The sequence below is a fragment of the Etheostoma cragini genome, chromosome 1, assembly GCF_013103735.1.
Source record: "Etheostoma cragini isolate CJK2018 chromosome 1, CSU_Ecrag_1.0, whole genome shotgun sequence".
In the NCBI taxonomy this organism is placed as follows: Eukaryota; Metazoa; Chordata; class Actinopteri; order Perciformes; family Percidae; genus Etheostoma; species Etheostoma cragini.
This window is the reverse complement of record NC_048407.1, coordinates 29,570,654-29,589,855: the sequence shown is the minus strand read 5'-3', so window position 1 is coordinate 29,589,855 and position 19,202 is coordinate 29,570,654. Positions and strand designations below refer to the sequence as shown.

Here is a 19,202-nt window from a genome sequence, read left to right as displayed (position 1 = left end):
ATATATATATATAAACTATATTACACTTAGTTAAAGATTATGTATGATTGTAGAGAGAGGCCTAATTGAGTGCTGCAGGCCTGTTTTCTTCAGCCTTGCAGTAGCAGGCGGATCATAAGTCTGTATGAGATGTTTAGGAATCCATAAGCAGATCTTAAACTCTGTATGAGCAAATATCCAGCTCTGTGCCTGCACCTGAAGTCCTTTTAACATACTAGGTTCACATTTTCAAATCAGTCAGCCACAGAAACCAAAACGTTTCCAGGCAGACATGAATCTGGTACAACATGATGTCGGTGGTCATGTTGAATGCTACCTTAATCCATTCACATGTGCACAAAATGTAAAAAAACACTTTGTGTTGTGTGTGTATAGTGCTCTCTTTGCAGCACACATAACTCTTGTGTTGCATTACCTGACTAACCAGACTTGGAATTGGTGGGAATGTTGTTTACCGCTTTACTTTATATAATGCTGTCCTTTGAGTGTGGCGGTTAGGGTTAGGTGTTGATCAACGCTGACTCAGTAAATCAGCACAACTAATGACATCCTGATTTGAACAGACATATCTGAGCCAAGGTAAATTGTCACCCAAAGTGAAAGTAGAATTTTATAACCTCTTGTAGACTGCAAGTAGGAGCGTAATCTGTTGACAGCTTTGGGCCTGCTTGGCCCAGACTTGTGGTTTACATTATACAAGGCTTTGCCACAGTAGTTTCGGAAACTGACAACAGCCGTCTCAGGTAAACACCAGCCCTCTCTGGTGATTTCTGTTCAAGCTTTTATTTGTCCAGAGAAAGCTGACAGAGCAACAATCACCTAAACATTCTCACAGTTGCTTGTACATGGTGTCTAGTACTAACAGTGTTGGGTTTCTCTAAATCATCAAATAAGAGCTGGAGGAGAGTGTTAGAAAAATGTCCAAAATTATATATAAAGAAAGAAAGATGGAAGCCTCATAACTCCATCATGAGGTACATCTCCTCCATTGAAAAGGAACCGGGAGACTGATTTGCATAATTGTGAGAGGGTGATTAAAACTCTAGATGAGCTTAGTTTTGTGGCAGTGCTAACAATTGTGAATTATGTGCTATTACTCTATCATCATTGTCTGTACTGTCACCGGATAAAAGTGAGTCTCTCATCCAGTGTCAAAGTAGCTTGTGTGTGGTGTAATTTGTTCCTTCACAATTAAGTAAAATTATGTGTAAATTCTTACAAATTACACCTACATAAAGGAAGAGAAGCAAATTGCATAATGAGATCAAACTCCGCTGCAAAAGAAGTGATAGCAGAGACCCAAATGAACTAGAGCCCTACCAATATATTGTCGTACCGATATTAGGCTTTTCCCAATCTATTGGTATCTGCATTTATAATGGACAATTTTATTTAAAAAAATAAAAGTATGGATGGTCAACCATGTTATGAGTGTTGGCGTTTCATAGTTTGTCCACCAGAGGGCGCTATGTAACACAGTAAGAGGGGTTCTCTCTTCTAGGTTTGTCTGTTTTAGTTATTATTAGGGTTCAAACCACGAAGCACACTTTGAAAGGCCACGCCCTCCACACCGTAAATCTGATTAACTTGAAATTGCTCACACAGGCACAGCTGAATGTGCTCTACGAAAAAGCCTCAAGGACCATTGAGGTCCGCCTAGAACATTTTTCAGCATATTTTGAATTTATTGAAAAACACATTTTTGAGAGCTCCTTTTACACCGTAGCTCAGATTGCCACCATATTTTCAGTGAATTATCAATGGATAAAGTTTATTAAAAGTTGTATATAGAATCTCCATATCTCAAATACTTTTCAAGATACTGACCAATGAACTTTGAAAGGACATACTAAACGAGCACAAATCAGCAACCGTAATGCCAATCATCACAAAACTCACAGGGTATGTTCAGATAAGTGCCCCAGATATACCTACACAGTTTTATATACATACGCCACTAGCAGCATAGCTCTAGGATTATGGATGTTGGTGTAGAACGGAAACAAAAGTTATCATTGCTTTGTTCGTGTAATGAATATGCAGGGATACTGCACAGTACAGTAAAATATTGATGTGGTAAACCAAAATGACAAACTAGATAGTGGAAGAGCAGCAGCACTCCACATTCACATTATCACTCTCATCTAGATTCATCAAAGCAGTTTCGGTGCAGAAGGTTGCGCCACATGGAGCACAAAGACATGCGCAAGCAGTTAAGTGGATACAATAGTAGTTATAATGAAAATGGCACATAAGATACACACGGTTATAATACTGTCTGTTATCAAACCTGCTGTTACATTACTGTGTGTTGCCATGACAGTCACCAGCATCTCCTGTTGCACAATGGGAGAAAATTATGTGTGTGTGTGTGTGTGTGTGTGTGGGTGTTAAATGTATGCTTTGAAGTGTAACCTTGCCATATAAAGAAAGAATTTAGAGAATTTACTAATTATTACGAAGATTAAAGTGTTGGTGTCACGCACTCAGCTACTGCTTTTATCATTGTTAGAATACAAATTATTAGGCATTGTTTAAATCAACAATACCAATGCATCAAAAAATCCAAGGCGCCTGATTAATTTTGGCAAATGTAAACGAACGGCCGACTGACAACTGACTGCCACTATGCAGAGCCACATTAGCCTAGACACGCTTTGTAATTCAATCTAAGCCAATCCAATTGGTCTAAAGCACACACACAATGTGTAAAATACCTTGCACCGTTGCAAATTTCGTTTACATGACAGACATCGAGACAGAAGAGCATGTCATCGCTGCGGTATAACTTCCCAGGGTTGTAAAATGGAGTTTAAAGGGATATATAAACTGTTGCGCAGCATCTTGGCGTCTGATAAACCTTCAAACTAGACTTCCTGATCTGCAGTGCCATTGTTGGACTGAACACAGCCTGAGGTTTCTACATAGCCAGGGTGACATCGCACTATACAGTAGTATAACACCTGGTGGAGTATCTACACCTTACCTCTGAGCATCAAACATGGATGGTATCACAATGCATTTGTTTTCAGTATGGGTCTTGGAACCATATTTTTCTCTTTGAGAAACTCCATGAAGAGTTGGCAGTAGGGATGTCAGGATCAACCAATTTCTCACGGTTTTGTAACCGTAAGAACTATTGAAACTACTGTATATGTGGTATCCTGATTCCTGCATTGTTTCCCTGTGAACACAAATGTCACGAGTCACCAGTGTGCAATCTCCTTATGCAAGCGCTTCGCTCAGAGTGTGCGCCATGGTGCGTTCTGGTTTGATTTGTGTGTAAAAACCACTGACCTGAAGCGTCAAGAAAAGGAGCAGTAAAAATGTCCGAGGGAACTGGCATTCCAGACTTATATCGGCCAAAAATGCACCTTAAATCAACAGTGTGGGACCAAAACAGTTTAAACTTCCCTGAAGTAACTGTAGTTAACATTAGGCCTGCACAATTCAAGGAAAAATATGAATCACAATTTTTACGCTTAGAGCTGATATCACGATTCTCTGCCACAATTATTTTCTCGCGAAGTGCGATGTTTATTGCATACATGAAACATAACAAAAAAAATTGACCGTACCAAATATAGATTTATGTATATATTAATATAAATATTTTTTTGACACCTATAGCACATTGCCCATCACCACAAGCCTGTACACATAGAGGCTTCAATGAAGAGAAGGGGGAGCATCACTTGGGAATGCTTTAGAAACCTATTTTATACAGTCTATGTTTAAAACTCACAAACGAGTAGTAGTGTTTGTGATGCAGTTGGCTCGTAAAATTAAAAAAGAATCAAGTCATAAAAAATACATATAAATAATTGAATACATTTCATTCAAAAAAAATTATAAAATCGCCGATCTTGTTCACAATTTAATTTTTAAATAACTTTGATTTTTAACGATTAATGGTGCAGGCCTAGTGTTACGGGTTACTGTTTACTTTCCTCTTGCGGTGAAGTCATATTACCACCCAAGGAGGACTATGGGAGTCGTTTTCTCTCTCGCTCTGTCTGTCTGTGTAGTCCACGTTCTGTAGCCTATTCCCATTTAACCACTATAAATAGTTTTTAAGCCAGATGTTACACTACAAAAAACGCACATAGTTGATGATAATACATGTTTTAGTTTAATAGAAATATTCTAAAATGATTAATTCTGCTCTATGCCCCTCTCTCTATTTCTTGACTAACTTAAGGAGAGCGATGTGAACAGTGTTATGCTGAAGCTCTTGAATAGCTTACAGGCATTCCTCAGCACTGACGAGAGATAAGAATAGCCCTCGCTTGTCTCTCTACTCTATTGGCCAGCTAGTGTGGCTGTGGGTTGGTGAGCCGCGCTGCTCTGTTGCAGTAATGCTGCTCTAAACGTACAGAATGGCAAAGGGAAAGAAGCGGGGGCCCTCTGGGTGCAGCAGAGCAGCCTGGCCTTGGATATATTTGGCTTTGTCAGTTTGCATACAGATCTGCAATTAAGGCTTTTTCCTGTTTCAACACAGGATATCTCATTGCTGTGAAGCTGGGCCATTGATGCTCTCAAGGAGCATGCTAGCCAGCAGCTAGGCCCTCTGAACGAGATGCCTCATTTTCATGGCTCTAAAATTACACAGAGCACTGAGGTTCTTTTGTAAGCGGAAAACAACTGGCTTACATTCAGTGGCCAAAATGTCCCTTTCCTTGAAACAGATGTGGCTAATCAATGTGAAATCCATGGGCTCTTATTAATTGCATACAACTCAGAAATGTGGGAAATCAAAGGAAGGAGAGATGTTAAATTATGTGATGAATTATTCTCATTTTGTTCAAGTGCTTTGTTCACTGTGTTTATTGATCTATTCTGACGTGACTTTGTTAAGGATGGCTGTAGTCGATCCAAAGGAAGGCAGCAATCCGAGTACCCATGCTCACTGGACTTCATCTAATGCCTCTCCCCTCATACAAAGCACTGGAAAATATGTGTCATCTACTTCCTCCTTCTGACTCGCCTCCCTCCCCAGTTCAACTTCCTGTTCGTTTGGAACTGAGATGCTTTAAATTCAGTTACTGTTACACCTTCAAACAGTTGTCATCTTTTGCAGGCTGCCATCAAATTACCACTGTTTACAAGATGTGTGTGTGTGTGTGTGTGTGTGTGTGTGTGTGTGTGTGTGTGTGTGTGTGTGTGTGTGTGTGTGTGTGTGTGTGTGTGTGTGTGTGTGTGTGTGTGTGTGTGTGTTAGTTAAAAGACATAAAAACACGTTTCCAAGTACACAAAAAGACCCCCGAACTCACAAAGATTGGGGGCTGTATACTGTGTGTAAACCTGTAGACAGATGCAGACCCTCATTCTTTTAGCTACACACTTTTACACTTCTGCTAGGGTTGCACACACCCAACCAAAGATGGGCTCTTTTTAAATTCATTGCATACTGAGATACATAATGTAAATTCTCACATCACTTTTTCCGCCCCCCCTCTGTTTGTATGTCTCTCTCTCTCGCTTTCTTGTCACTGTATTAAGGTTACCTTTAAAAGACCAGTTTTTGGCTGCAAAAGTAAGATGTACAAATACCAGAGACTTGCTTTCTACTCATTTCCGGTTTAATATCCGGCATATTCTAATATGGGCAATATAAGTTACAATTGCAGTAAATGTGTTTTCTTCAATGAAATATACATACAATACATGCTACGTAAAACATAGAAGGTAACCCTATTGAGTTTTTGGAAGAAATTATTTGTTGATACAGATTTTACATTGTTTTGTGGTTTACTGTTACAGGATCAATCCATTTTATTTTCATAACATCTATTAACACTTTGCATGTGCACCATATTTTTACATGCACAGTAAAGGTACATTTAATGTATTTGCACCAATGGCTTTCCAAAACAGTGACTTTATCTTGTGGGAGTCTGAGCTTATTTTCGACTATTCCACATACTCTACATACTGACAAATTTCCTTTTATCTTTTGCATTGCAGCTTATCTTTTGTCTTTTTCAATGATCGCCCTGGGGGACTAATGTCTAGAGCTGGGTACCGATTTCAATACTTTTTAGGCACTGAACAACAGTAGATCGCATCAATGTCAATGAGCCAGTGAGCATGCAGCATGCTTCTACCAAGATATAATAATGCTGGTGGTTGGCTGTCTAACGTTACACATGGTAGAGATATGCAGGAAAAGCCATGTGATGCACAGAGGGGCTCACGTAGTAGAAGGTAAAAGATGAAAAAGATAAATGTGTGCTGTATTGTTATTTCGTTTTTTTTTTTTAAATAGATTTTATAACATCTTTGTCTAAAAAAGAATCATTCAGGAAGCAGTACCAAAGAAACGGTATTAGTTAGTATTAGTATTAGTATCGATACCGCCACCGCTACTTTTTTTAACGATACCCAGCCCTACTTATGTCATGTTATCATTAGGCTTTTTACACTAAAATTATAGCCAAATCCATATCATGGTACATCATTTTACAACTTTTTATGTTTATACCAGTGATACCACCCACTCCAGCTGTAGAAGTAGAATATGTAGAAGTGAAATACTAAAAGGTAATTTGCAGACCAGATGCTTTGAATTGGTTGGTCTTCTACTTGCCTGGGAAGCAGTGTGTGGTTGTTTACTTGTACTTTCCTGGGACCTTTTTGTGGACTTACAGGCTGTGCATGTCAAGATACACAAATATGGAATGTCATAACTATTTCAGGTCTTATGGTTTTATAACAATGACCAAGAGACCGTCATTATCTCTAGTAGGGGTGGGGAAAATAATTGATTGTTAGATACATTGCGATTCTTTCTAGAACAATTTGATGCTCAATTCTGAACACAGCCTGAGGTTTTAGAACAGCCAGGGTGACATTACATTGTAAAGTAGTATAGCACCTGGTTATTAATCAAGTGTTAAAAGTAGTAATAATACTATTTTTTATTTAAAGGTTACTGTCTCCAGATATGTATAAATCAGTAAACAAAGTGACTAAAAGAGGATAGGATAATGGATAACAATTTAGAGTTTAGGCAAGAGTGCAAAAAACAACACACAAATGGTGAAAAGGAACACAAAAATGACATTTTGTATATATACACATGATCTAAAAGCTAACCTGTGCATACAAAAATTAAGCAAAACACATTGGGCTGTTTCATCTACTTTATCACATTACATCTGACCATCTCGTTTCATGTTGTAAGAAGCCGATTCTCCACCTCTAAGCATGACTGAGCTTCTGACATGGCAGAGAGAGAGAAGGTGACTCAGCATGTTCAAGGCTTAATCATGGAATGGCTACAAAATCAAAACCTCAGACTAAACATTTCATTAAAACTTGTGTGCAACAAATACTGTATGTGTTAAAATCTAACAAACTCAGATTTGTATGTAGCCTATTTTTTTTTTTTTGAAACCAAGCATGGTTATGTACATAAAAAAACTGATGCATTTTTCTTTGATAAACTGTACAATTGAATCGTTTGCCTCTGATTCGGAATGGAATCGTGAAATGCCAAGAGATTCCCACCCCTGGTCTCTAATGTAGAGAAAGACCCAAAAAAGTGTACCAATTTCAGAATACAGCTTGCATTCAGCCTATGAAAAGAAAAGTGTTTGCTGTATTTTTAATGCTTTTCTTTTCTTGTTACAGCTCTGATGGTACTAGCTGAACACTGACCGCTTCCTGCCTGAGGACACCTGCTGCCCAATTCCCTTCATCATGTCTGGGATGCATGTAAGTGAAGCATGCACTGCTTTAAAAAAATATATACTGTATATCGGCATATCGGTATCAGCCTTAAAAATCCTTTATTGGTCTGGCTGTAGTACGGCATACCTTTTTGGTCATACCACTGGGCCTTAATATCTTCCTGTAATGTGCTTCAGTTTTGATGCACATACACAAACGTGCATGCAGACTGCGTGCAAGACACAGGGGTGCTGAAAGAAACCCATATCTGTAGCAACGTATCACTGTAATACACATAGCCGATGAGAACGCATCCATCAAAGTGCCTGGCTCGGTTCTAGGGGTTTCACATTACCTGACTGTCGCAGTTGTTTAACTAATGCTTCTCAAGTGCGAGCTTCAAAGTAGGATTACTTTCTCTCCTCCATCGTGCCTTCACATGTCCTTATTGATCCGGCTTGTTTTTCATCCATCACACCATAGTCCTCCACTACAGTCAGGGGACGGTTGATTATTTTTAGAGTTTAAAAAGATCAAGGTTGGGTTCCACCTACACATTTTGAATTGGTTACAATCTTCTGGAAGTGTGATCACATAGAATGAGAGAATTCAATATTGTCCTACACATGAGTCAGGCAATGTTACAATGATTGCGTTTTTTTCCTTATCTTTTGCTTCTTACTAGCTTCCTAGTTTTTTTTTTTTTTTTTTTAAAGATTATATGTTTGGGCATTTTAGGCCTTTATTTGACAGGACAGCTAAAGACATGAAAGGGGAATGGCATGCAGCAAAGGGCTGCAGGTAGGAGTCAAACCCGAGCCCGTTGCTTCGAGGAATAAACCTATATATGGGCGCCCGCTCTACCAACTGTGCTATCTGGGCGCCCTATCATTGCGTTTTTGACAGTGAATCTTAGTTGCAACTAATAATTAATGTTGTAATGACGTAATCAATAATCATATCACAATTATTCTTATTTGAGCCTCAAAACCTGACATAAAACTGTGGTTTATGCATTATGGTTTTGTCACATCACTATTTTTTCTGGACCAGACTATTTTGAGGGGCAGCCATGTTACCTATTGGTCATCTTACCAACCTGTGACCCAAAGGTCAAGAGACACTTGCGTGTATATGCCATTTTAAAACTTTCAGTCATTAGTTCCAAAAAAAACTGACTAATTAGTGTCACTTTCCTTTTAAGGAAGAACACAGAGGGGAAGCCTATGTTGGCTCTAAAACATGTGGATGCAACTTCCAGTTAAATGTAGCCCATGGTTTTCTGCTCCAGTGTGTTACACTTCGCTACATTTTAAATCACTAGAGATCCTTACGGAAATATCACCAACAATATTTGGTTCAAGTGATCAAATGGAAATTAATGTCAGTCCAAACTCATCGTGTAGTATTGACTTAGACTGCATCACATTGCATCAGACACATTCAGCTGCACCGTGTGTTGTCAGGAATAAAGCAGCTTGTACAAAGAGCTTGCCCGCTTACTCACACCTGCTGCTTTGTACTCTGGCTTTCTCATTTCATCTCATTCACTCAGTTGTGTTATGTTTCTCATTCCACCCACCGTACCGATCTAACAGTGCAGACTGAATACAACAAGCCTCCTTATCCTAGCTGTCTTTTACATTTGTGTTTTAGACATGTGGTTGCCACTTCCACAGTATTCAGAGTGACTGATGATGAGCGCAGCTAGCCTCTCAAGAAATATTCAATCCGAGGCCGCAACTGTGGTATAATGACTTCATTTAATTTGAGCCAGAGAACAGACAATGCCCCTCACAGAGAGCACCGATTATTTTAGTTTTTAAAGGACACTCAGGGTTTTGCAGCTCATTTAGACTTCTGCATAGTTGGGCGGAAATTACATAAGGTCACAAACAGATTAATAAGATTAATGAAGGTGAAAGTTTACCCAGCTGTGTGTATAGGATATATTTTAATAACTCATTTCATGTACTTATTTATTTCTGCTAAGAGTTCACAGAGAGACTAAAGACCGGCCCAGCAGCCATGGGACAAAGGGCAGTCAGTCACCTTGGACTGTAGGGATTAGTCCAAAATCATGTGGGGGGGAGCTATCGACTGTAAATAATGAAAATAAAGTTATTTCTCTAAACAGACTAAAATAGACCAGAAAGGTGAAACACATTTACTTTGAAGATACTGCAGTTTTACCTCTACTTCCTTAAGGTGATACTAAGGTGTTATGTGGGTTCTATAGCATACAGTAAAGGCATTACAACAAGCTGTTTAGTGGTATAACAGTTTTCCGACCAGCCTGAAAACATTTATTTTCTCTTTTCTTTCTTGACTTTGCTGCTTCTGTACTTCCCGCTCTCTGTCTTGGTGGGGCAGTGTGGTCCCCTCCACCTTTTGCTAAGATGTATGCAACCACCTGACTTTGAAGTGGGGGGGTTTAGCTTTAGTTTACTTTGTTTATTCACACGTCATCAACGTATCATTAAAACACAATTTCAGAAGGTACAATGATCATACTTAGGACCCCAAATAAGCTACTAAAAGCTTTTTGGAAGGGGCCCGATAACATTAAACTCATGTTGTTGAATAATCAACAATCATGTGTTATAAGCATTTCAGCCTTATTTTCTTGAAGATGCTGACAGTATGCAACATTTTAAATTTTTAGCAAGCACGTTCCAGATCCGCGGTCCCATACACACTACACTGAGGCTCGTGCTCTTTAGCCTTAATGCACGAGCCTGAGTGTGGTGTGTAGAGCCAAAGGTACACAGGCATGTGCGGCCACAGATATTATTGCCGGGTATCTGTGCCACACCAGTACGCATGTGTGTTTTGAAAAGGCAAGGTGAAGTTTGTAGTGCTTATAATAGTACCAGTGTGACATGCCTCCATCCATGTTAAATTTTGTCTTTTTTACCCATTACTTAATACATTGGTGGCATATGTGGGAAAATCAGAAAAGATGTCTAGGTGAACGTCCATTTTAACTTCTGCGTTGGGTTACGTGAACAGCTGTTACGAGTCAATTTAGTGTTTATTCTGACTATTTGATGAGTTTTTTGTAGCTAACTGCACAGAGTAAACACGTTGACAACGGACGATGTATCATGTCATTTGCGATGTTGAAGAAAAGCAACCTTCTTGCTGAGAGGCTGTGGTGTTATCTGAACAAAAATGTCACTGTCAGAATTTGCAAGCCATTGAATTATTTCCACGTCCTCCCTCAGTACCTTGTTACTTCTATTTTTTTTTACTCTGTTATATGTAGCAAATACCTGTCAGTTCAGCTCCTCGTACTAAACTTGAGTTACACCACTGTGATTAATGTGGATTCCTTTCTGCCTTATGTGATGTAGGCACCATGGTCAACTGGTTCAGAGTGTGTAGCCAAGTACAACTTCCAGACTGCCAACGAACAGGACCTGCCTTTCTGTAAAGGAGATGTACTGACCATCATCGGAGCCACCCGGGTGAGTAGGCAGATGGCTCTGAATATGTTGGAACTGTTGCACATTGTCCTAAATTAACGCCCAAAGCTGCTGTCCTGGTCAAATGATCATTATTCACAGAATGATCCAAAAGTTAATTCTTCAAAAGATTTGAATGGACTTCTTTATGAGGTTCTACAGTAAGGCCCTTATTATATACATGTAGAAAGTATATGTTCCCCAGTTAATGACCATGTGCTGAATACTGGAAATTTGAAATTGCAATATTAAAGTAAAAAAGTGTCTACAGGACTGTCACAAAAGCAGTACCATTGTCACCCAAATTAATATTCCTCAATTAAGTTAATGTCACCTCCAGAACACAACCCACCTCAGCACCAGTATAGCTAAAGTTGCCTGTACTATTTTTCATATTTCACTTTTGTTATGTCTCAGAAAGTAACTTCCAGGGTTAAAGGACAGCTTAACTGAAATGGTTGAGCCAACAATAACAGTACTAACTGAAAGCCATGTGTAGTTTCATATTAATTTATTTTATTATTTAAATTAGATTATGGACCAATCGTTAAAGTGTTAAAGACAACCAAAAGCTCTCCACCTAATGCTTATATCCTGAAAGGTAAATATATCAACTGGCATGCTGCTAACAATTGCAGTCATGCAATTAGCAAAATATATTGTATGTCCACAAGGCAGAAAAAAAGAGCTACATTAACAATATATTGGTATCTAAAATATCTGAGATCCCAGTGAACATACCGTAATTTAATAAAATAGCGTTATAGCACCAGTCACTGGGTTTCCTTTTACCTAGAGGCACTCTCTGGCTCCTACTTCAGATATACAGCAGCCACCACTGCTTGCAATAACCAATGGCCACAATTATCTTATTGAAACAGTGGCGTTAAAGTGGATCCTCACCTACAAAATGATTTTGTAGCTTACCTCAGTCATTAGCACCAGTGTTAAGGTTGTGTTGTTGTGTGTTTGGCTGTTTCAGGATCCCAACTGGTACAGAGCAAGAAACACAGTGGGCAGAGAGGGCACCATCCCGGCTAACTATGTCCAGAAAAGGGAAGGAGTCAAGTCTGGAGGGAAGCTCAGTCTTATGCCGTAAGTACCAGAGAGTTAATGAGGAGAAACCCAAGGGGTGTGTGTGTGTGTGTGTGTGTGTGTGTGTGTGTGTGTGTGTGTGTGTGTGTGTGTGTGTGTGTGTGTGTGTGTGTGTGTGTGTGTGTGTGTGTGTGTGTGTGTGTGTGTGTGTGTGTGTGTGTGTGTGTGTGTGTGTGTGTGTGTGTGTGTGTGTGTGTGTGTGTGTGTGTTTTTGGATGTCTCTTGTATGTATTCATTTTGAAGCATACATACATACATACATACATACATACATACATACATACATACACACACACTCACACATACACACTCTCAAGCATTATGTTTGAAATATAAATAGGACACGTTAATTGGGTTCACACATAAAAAATGGTTGGCCATTTTGTTAGATAACTGTAGAAGGTCAACAGTATTCTGGAAAGAACGTTCTGGGAAACCACTAATACGTAATGCCAAAGTAAAGACGATGGCATGCAGCAGTAATCAAAATAACAATTTTAGCTATATTTTTGAGTCTTGTACAGCTTTGCCCCATGTGCTCTTGTTCCTTTTTTTAAGTGTGTGAACATCTTGTCGTACCTCTGTTCACTTCTATTCCCTGCAGTGAGAAGGAAAAATGTAGGGTTGATTTCAGAAGTCAGGCAAAGCATCAAAAGATGGAAATTCCGTCTTTTGGTTTGTACTGTGTCTTCCATTGTCTGTGTCTGACTACAAACGGTGCCAGGACCAGCTGTGCACTACATTTGAATCAGGCTCTTTGAAATGACAGCTATTTGAAAAAGAGGAAAACATAACGCAAGGAATATGCAAATGAAGCGAGACAGGAAAGCCGAGAGCACACAGGCTACCGCAGTATCATCACATAACTATCAGATGTTGTCATCTGAAGGCTGCCAAAGCTTTTGTGTTCATCCTTCAAATAATAATTAACAAGTATTCAAACCTCACAGATTAGTGAAATTAGTTTTTATGAGTGTAATGAGTTTTTCAGAGATGTGAGAACATTCAAAATTATAACAAGGGGATATTTACCATCACCATCAATTATATTGAAATGAATATAGCAGCATTTGTAAAGTCAGAGCCAGTCTTTAAACATACTTATTTAAAGGTCCGATGACATTGTGCTCATGGGATGCTTTTGTATAGGCCTTAAAGGTCCCCTAATACCCTAATACCATATCTGAAGTCTCTTTCCTAAAATTCAGCCTCGGTGCAGAATTACAGCCACTAGAGCCAGTCCCACAATGAGCTTTCCTTAGTTTATGCCATTTCTGAGTCTGTAGCTTTTAAGGAGGGGGGGGCAAGGTGGAGGTTGGGGGTGTGGCCTTGGCCAACTGCCACTCTGCTCGTTTGAAAGACAGGATGTATCTCTGTCATGGGTGGGCCAAATTCTCTGGGTGGGCAAAGCAGAGAAAGGGAAAGTAATCATGGCCCTTATGACCTCATAAGGAGCAAGATTCCAGCTCGGCCCATCAGAACTTTCATTTTCTCAAAAGCGGAGCAAGATACCCAGGGCTCGGTTTACACCTATCTCCATTTCTAGCCACTGGGGGACCATAGGCAGGCTAGGGAAACTCATAGTAATGTTAAAACATTTCATAAAGTGAAATTGTCATGCCATGGGACGTTTAAGTGTGTCCAAACATTTCACTGGCACTGTATATCTGCGTTTCTTGTGCAGTGCTTTTACAGAAAAGACTGTTTAGTTGATGTGTTGTTGTTTCTGATTGGCCCTCTTGTTTTCCTAAAAGAAACACGTCTTGAGAATATTTGGGGCTGTCTTGTCTGACTAAGATGACCCATCCATGCATTATAATCCCACGATGAATCCTATATACCCTAAAGTGAGTGTGGGTGGGTGTCTCTTCAAAAACAGAGATCAGTTATAAGCATGTCAGTCTTTCGTTCAGCCGTGCTTATAGAGTTGAGGGTAGGCCACCGTTGCATCCTGTTGGTACGGCAGGAAACATTTAAATAGACTTTTGACCCTCTTTGTCTTACTTCATCAACTGCTGCTGAAAGCTTTAACCCCTCCTTTAGTCACCACTCATACTACATGTCGGCACCATTTTGAACATGGTAGTAGGGTCACCCAGCGTGCGTGTGCGTGCGTGTGCGTGTGCGTGTGCGTGTGTGTGTGTGTGTGTGTGTGTGTGTGTGTGTGTGTGTGTGTGTGTGTGTGTGTGTGTGTGTGTGTGTGTGTGTGTGTGTGTGTGTGTGTGTGTGTGTGTGTGTGTGTGTGAGAAGAGGCTCAGCAGTAATTTGAAATTAGCCTTGTGCAGCTATGAAGGCTTTGCAAACACCCAACAGCGATAGCATGAATTCATACGGCTGTTACCAAACTCTCCTCACAGTATGTGTATCTCATAAATGTTTTCCTTTGTAGAGAAAGAGCACAACAGATATTAACGGTTGATTGCAGAAATCAGTCACCTCATTTTCTTTTTCACTCATTTTACTTTGATTTCACTTAATGGAATGAACGGACTCCCAAACATTTTGCATGGTTAGTGTTGCTGCCCTCATCTCCCTACTGCTGCCCTTGACATCACTGCATAGTTAAGTGCTTTTTCAAAACAATAAAGTCATCAGAAGCCGTCCTTCTGGAGCCCACAGGGACTTGTTGATTTCGATGTGAATCACCAACAGATGTCTCAGGGAAGACCTCTCCCTCTCTTCTGGGTTACATAAGGGTTCAGCTGTGGTCCTCTGTCCCCATTCGCGCCCTGACTGGTTGATACTCAGCAGGGGATACAGTCCTCGCCTCACTTGCATCCAACAGCTTGTTCTCTCTGCTGCCACCACGTGGCCGCCACTTATAACAACACCTACCCTAAAGAAGGCTGGGGTGTTTACCCTGCTGCCCTACTTCCTCCTTCAATGTTGTCCGCACCAAGTTGATTACTACATTACTGTCTTTAAAAAAAGAAATCAGTTTAAATTGCAGTTTAATGCTGCGGACTGAAGAGCTAGTGTGTGTCCACCAAAGGGCTATGTGTGTCTCTAGGCCATCCATGCTCGGCGCTTGCTTTCGGATTAGTGGGAGTTAAGGAGCTGCTGTCCATCGGAGAAGCTGCCTACACTGATCTAATCAACTCAACCCGTATTAAGCTGCTTTGCCACAAGGGCCTCTGCTGTCTTAGTAGGAGGAGGGAGTGACGGAGGCAGCCACGGGAAAGCAGGCTAAATCAATTATAGCCGTTGATTACCACCTCTTCACCAGCCAAGATGGATAGAGAGACCCTGTAGGCTGCTACAGTTTGCCGCTAATACGACCTTTCACACAGAAGTGACATAGATCGATGGGATACGGTGCACTTTTGTGTGGTTGAGGTTTTGTAGGACCCCGGGTGTGTAGAGGCAGAAGATAAGTCATAGTCTGAACTCTTTTTTATTGTAAAATGTAAGATACTTTACACTAGGTCTAGGCAATATATTGTTTTAACAACATTGTGATATTAGAATAGAGAACGTCTTAGATTTAGGATATATTGGAATATGAAAATAAGTGTTGTCTATTTAAGTGCTAAGTTACAATAAAGAGATTTAATTTTCTGAACTTATCAGGCTGTTCTAGCTGTTCTATTGTTTGCATTTCACCACAAAGTAATTATATTAACATTATTTATGATTATTTATCTAAAATCTCATTGTGAAGATATTTTATCAAAGCACCAATTGTCAACTCTACAATACTGACATCGAGGTATTTGGTCAAGAATATCGTGATATCTGATTCTGGCCCAGCCCTACTTTACACTTGAACATTTTCAGATCACAGGTTACAATCAATTTGCTGTTTAATACCCAACGACAGGAAAGATCATTTCTGTGCATAGAAGAGATTTGTAAAGAGCAGCAGATGACAATATCCTGGTTATGATCAGGTTTTGGAGTATCCCAGATATGCGCGTTACACATGCAAACACTTCATCCTAGTTTCTGACTATCAAGTCTGATATGGCAATGCAGATTGTGAAATTTGTTGTCGCTCTAGTTTTCTGTCACCGGTGATCAGATAGAGAAGCATCGAGCAGATTACTACATACAGCGGCATTCAGACACCCAGAAAACAAACTCTGTTCATGTTTGAGGTAACTCAATACATAAATAAGAGGCTGAGATGTTAACAAATCAGGAAAACAGCCAGCAGACCATCAGAACCCACCAGTACGATCAGGATCATGTAAACAGGGAGATATATAACCAGGTTTCTCTGTGTTCCATGTACTATTCTGAATATAATCCAAACCAGGATAGGCTCAAAACAAGGATACTGTTATGCAGCTGCCTAATCCAACCATTAGTAGCCTATAGATATATCCACCAGGCCATATGATGAGGGTTTAGCGAGGCATAGATCCAGCAAAGCAAGAGCTTTATTTGTTCTCAGAGCAGAACAGTTTGTTTTTTTTTTCATCCCTGCAGGAGTTTAAAGAAAGGAAAAAAGGTAATGCATTGTGTGTGTGTGTGTGTGTGTGTGTGTGTGTGTGTGTGTGTGTGTGTGTGTGTGTGTGTGTGTGTGTGTGTGTGTGTGTGTGTGTGTGTGTGTGTGTGTGTGTGTGTGTGTGTGTGTGTGTGTGTGTGTGTGTGTGTGTGTGTGTGTGTGTGTGTGTGTGTGTGTGTGCGCGCGCGCGCGCACCATGTTTCCTGTTTGGTTTCATGTCGAGACAGCCCCACCCCTGCTCCGCCCGAGCCTAACTGACTGCGAGTGCTGCTGCTGCCGCCACACTTTTGTTTTTCACTTCTCATTTCAGAGGAGGGCTGTGGGCCGTGATACATGGAAGTGGGTCCTTCTGTTGGTTTGAAGTTGCAAACGAGCAAAGCAGGCGTAGTGAAAAATTACTTGTGTGATCTGTTGTAGGAAGGAACTGTTGAAGGATTTCGGCCTATCTGATGTTGACATCAAGCAGATGGGGGTTTTAGTTGTGTTCCACATGTGGTATCTTTGTACATGGATCAGAATCGTCTTTTTAAAAGACAACACTGGTTACATCAACTTGTGTGTATGTGTTTGTGTCTGTGTGAGCATGCAAGCATTACACGTCCGTTTGTGAACCTCAAACAATCCCCTGACCAGTTTTCCTTTTTCTTTCCTCACTTTCTTTGTCCCTGTCATATTTTGATGTCTGATTGACTGTCTCCTCCTTCTTCAACTCTTTCTCCTCTCACTTTTTCTACCTTTTCATTCCTTGTTCTCCTTCACACTGTCTCTCTGTTGTTGTTGTTCCTTATTTTTCCCTCTTTCTACGCATTGTGTCATTGATTTTCTGCCCATCTTCCCTCCTCGCAGATGGTTTCATGGGAAGATAACTCGGGAGCAGGCCGAGCGGCTCCTCTACCCTCCGGAGACGGGCTTGTTCCTGGTGAGGGAGAGCACCAACTATCCCGGCGATTACACCCTGTGCGTCAGCTGCGACGGCAAGGTGGAGCACTACCGCATCATCTACCACAACGGCAAGCTCACCATTGACGAAGAGGAGTACTTTGAGAATCTCATGCAGCTGGTTGAGGTGAGAGACAGCAGAGAACATTGCTGCCATTTTCTATTATTTTGTTTTTCATCACATCATACCCTTTATACCCTTAATACACTTGGCTTTCTGTCTGGCAGATGAAAATGATAATTGGCCACTTATTATCTGTGCTAATTAGTTGGTTTGTCTTTAAACTGAAGAATAGTGAGGACTGAAAGTCCCGAAGTGTTCTGCTGAAGCACAGAGCGTGTAACGAGAGTTGTTTGTAAGAAAATGAAACCTTTGACCACTGACATTCAAAACCAGCTCTGCCAAATACTGCATCCTCCTCATAACTTAGTCCCTGGAGACCTCTGAGTCAAAGTTTTACCAGCACACAATGTAAATTGCATACTGTATATGTATGTAACACTCACATGCTCTAACAAAGAAGGTAATGCAATTCTAAAACATGCCATTCCAATCTTAAATGTTTTGAAAAGGTCCTAAAAAAGGTCTTAAAAGGTATTACATTTATTTTTTTCCCTGCATATACCCTGTACCTGTAGACACATCCCCAGAAACTTATCTCATCAACATTTCATTTTGTTTCCAGTAGTGTTTATGTTGTCAATATTTAGAAAAAGGTGGAACTCACCAGAGGCCTCATGATACAATATCATCACGATACTTGCCTGATATCGTGATTTGAAACATATTACAATCTTCTGCAATTTATTACCTTTTTTTCTAACTTCAAATTTTTCCCCAATTTCAAATGATGTCCCCTAAAGTAAACATTGTCAACATCTGTTTTATCTAAAAAATATAACTTTATAAATTTCTCTTCAATTTCATTGCTGCAAAATCCTATCCTATTTAGCTTGCGATACTGTGCTGTATTGATTTTTTTCCCCCACTGCTAGTATTTAGTGAAATTTAACCAATCAATCATGATTACATAACTTTGTTAACCCAAAACCCACACACACGCACATTCAGTGTCCCCATGGAGTTTCCCTAAACATCAGACTCATGTACATGTTCTCATTCTTCGAAAAGCTGTCTGATCCTCTCCCTCCCTGCCTGTTATCGGAAAACCGGTTCAATAAAAGGACAGAGTGTGGAGAGGGGAAGACAGGAGGCAAGATGGCAGAGGGAAGGAGAGAGAAAGAGAGAGGTCTTTCATCCTCTTGGATAAAGAGAAGAGCTGGATTGGCGGCTATCACACTTTTAATTGGACCTCATCTCTTTGCCTTGCGGGGCGTTGGAAGTGGACGACAGGAATGTGCCAGCTGGCACGGGGACCATTTACATCCCTGCTGCATTCTTGTTATCAGCCACCCACAATCTATCCATCTCTCTATCCTTCTCTCACTCTCTTGTTCACACCCTCCAGGCTTGGTTCTGCCTCCACTTCCTTTCTCCACCTCCCTCCCTCCCTCCCTCCTTTTCTCTCTCTTTGTCTCTTTGTGTTTCCTCGTGTATATCTGGCATATTGCTTTCT

At 40.4% G+C, this 19,202-nt stretch overlaps 1 protein-coding gene across 1 annotated transcript in view; it reads left to right on the top strand.

Annotated features, from left to right (window-relative positions):
• LOC117943336 (tyrosine-protein kinase CSK) overlaps positions 1 to 19,202 on the top strand; it is a 49,075-nt gene that overhangs the window by 21,034 nt on the left and 8,839 nt on the right. The window contains exons 2-5 of the mRNA XM_034869417.1: positions 7,636 to 7,719; positions 11,031 to 11,144; positions 12,124 to 12,236; positions 17,533 to 17,752. Of these exons, the coding sequence (XP_034725308.1) occupies positions 7,705 to 7,719; positions 11,031 to 11,144; positions 12,124 to 12,236; positions 17,533 to 17,752 (462 nt within the window). The 5' untranslated portion in view covers positions 7,636 to 7,704. The remainder of the gene's footprint in view (positions 1 to 7,635; positions 7,720 to 11,030; positions 11,145 to 12,123; positions 12,237 to 17,532; positions 17,753 to 19,202) is intronic.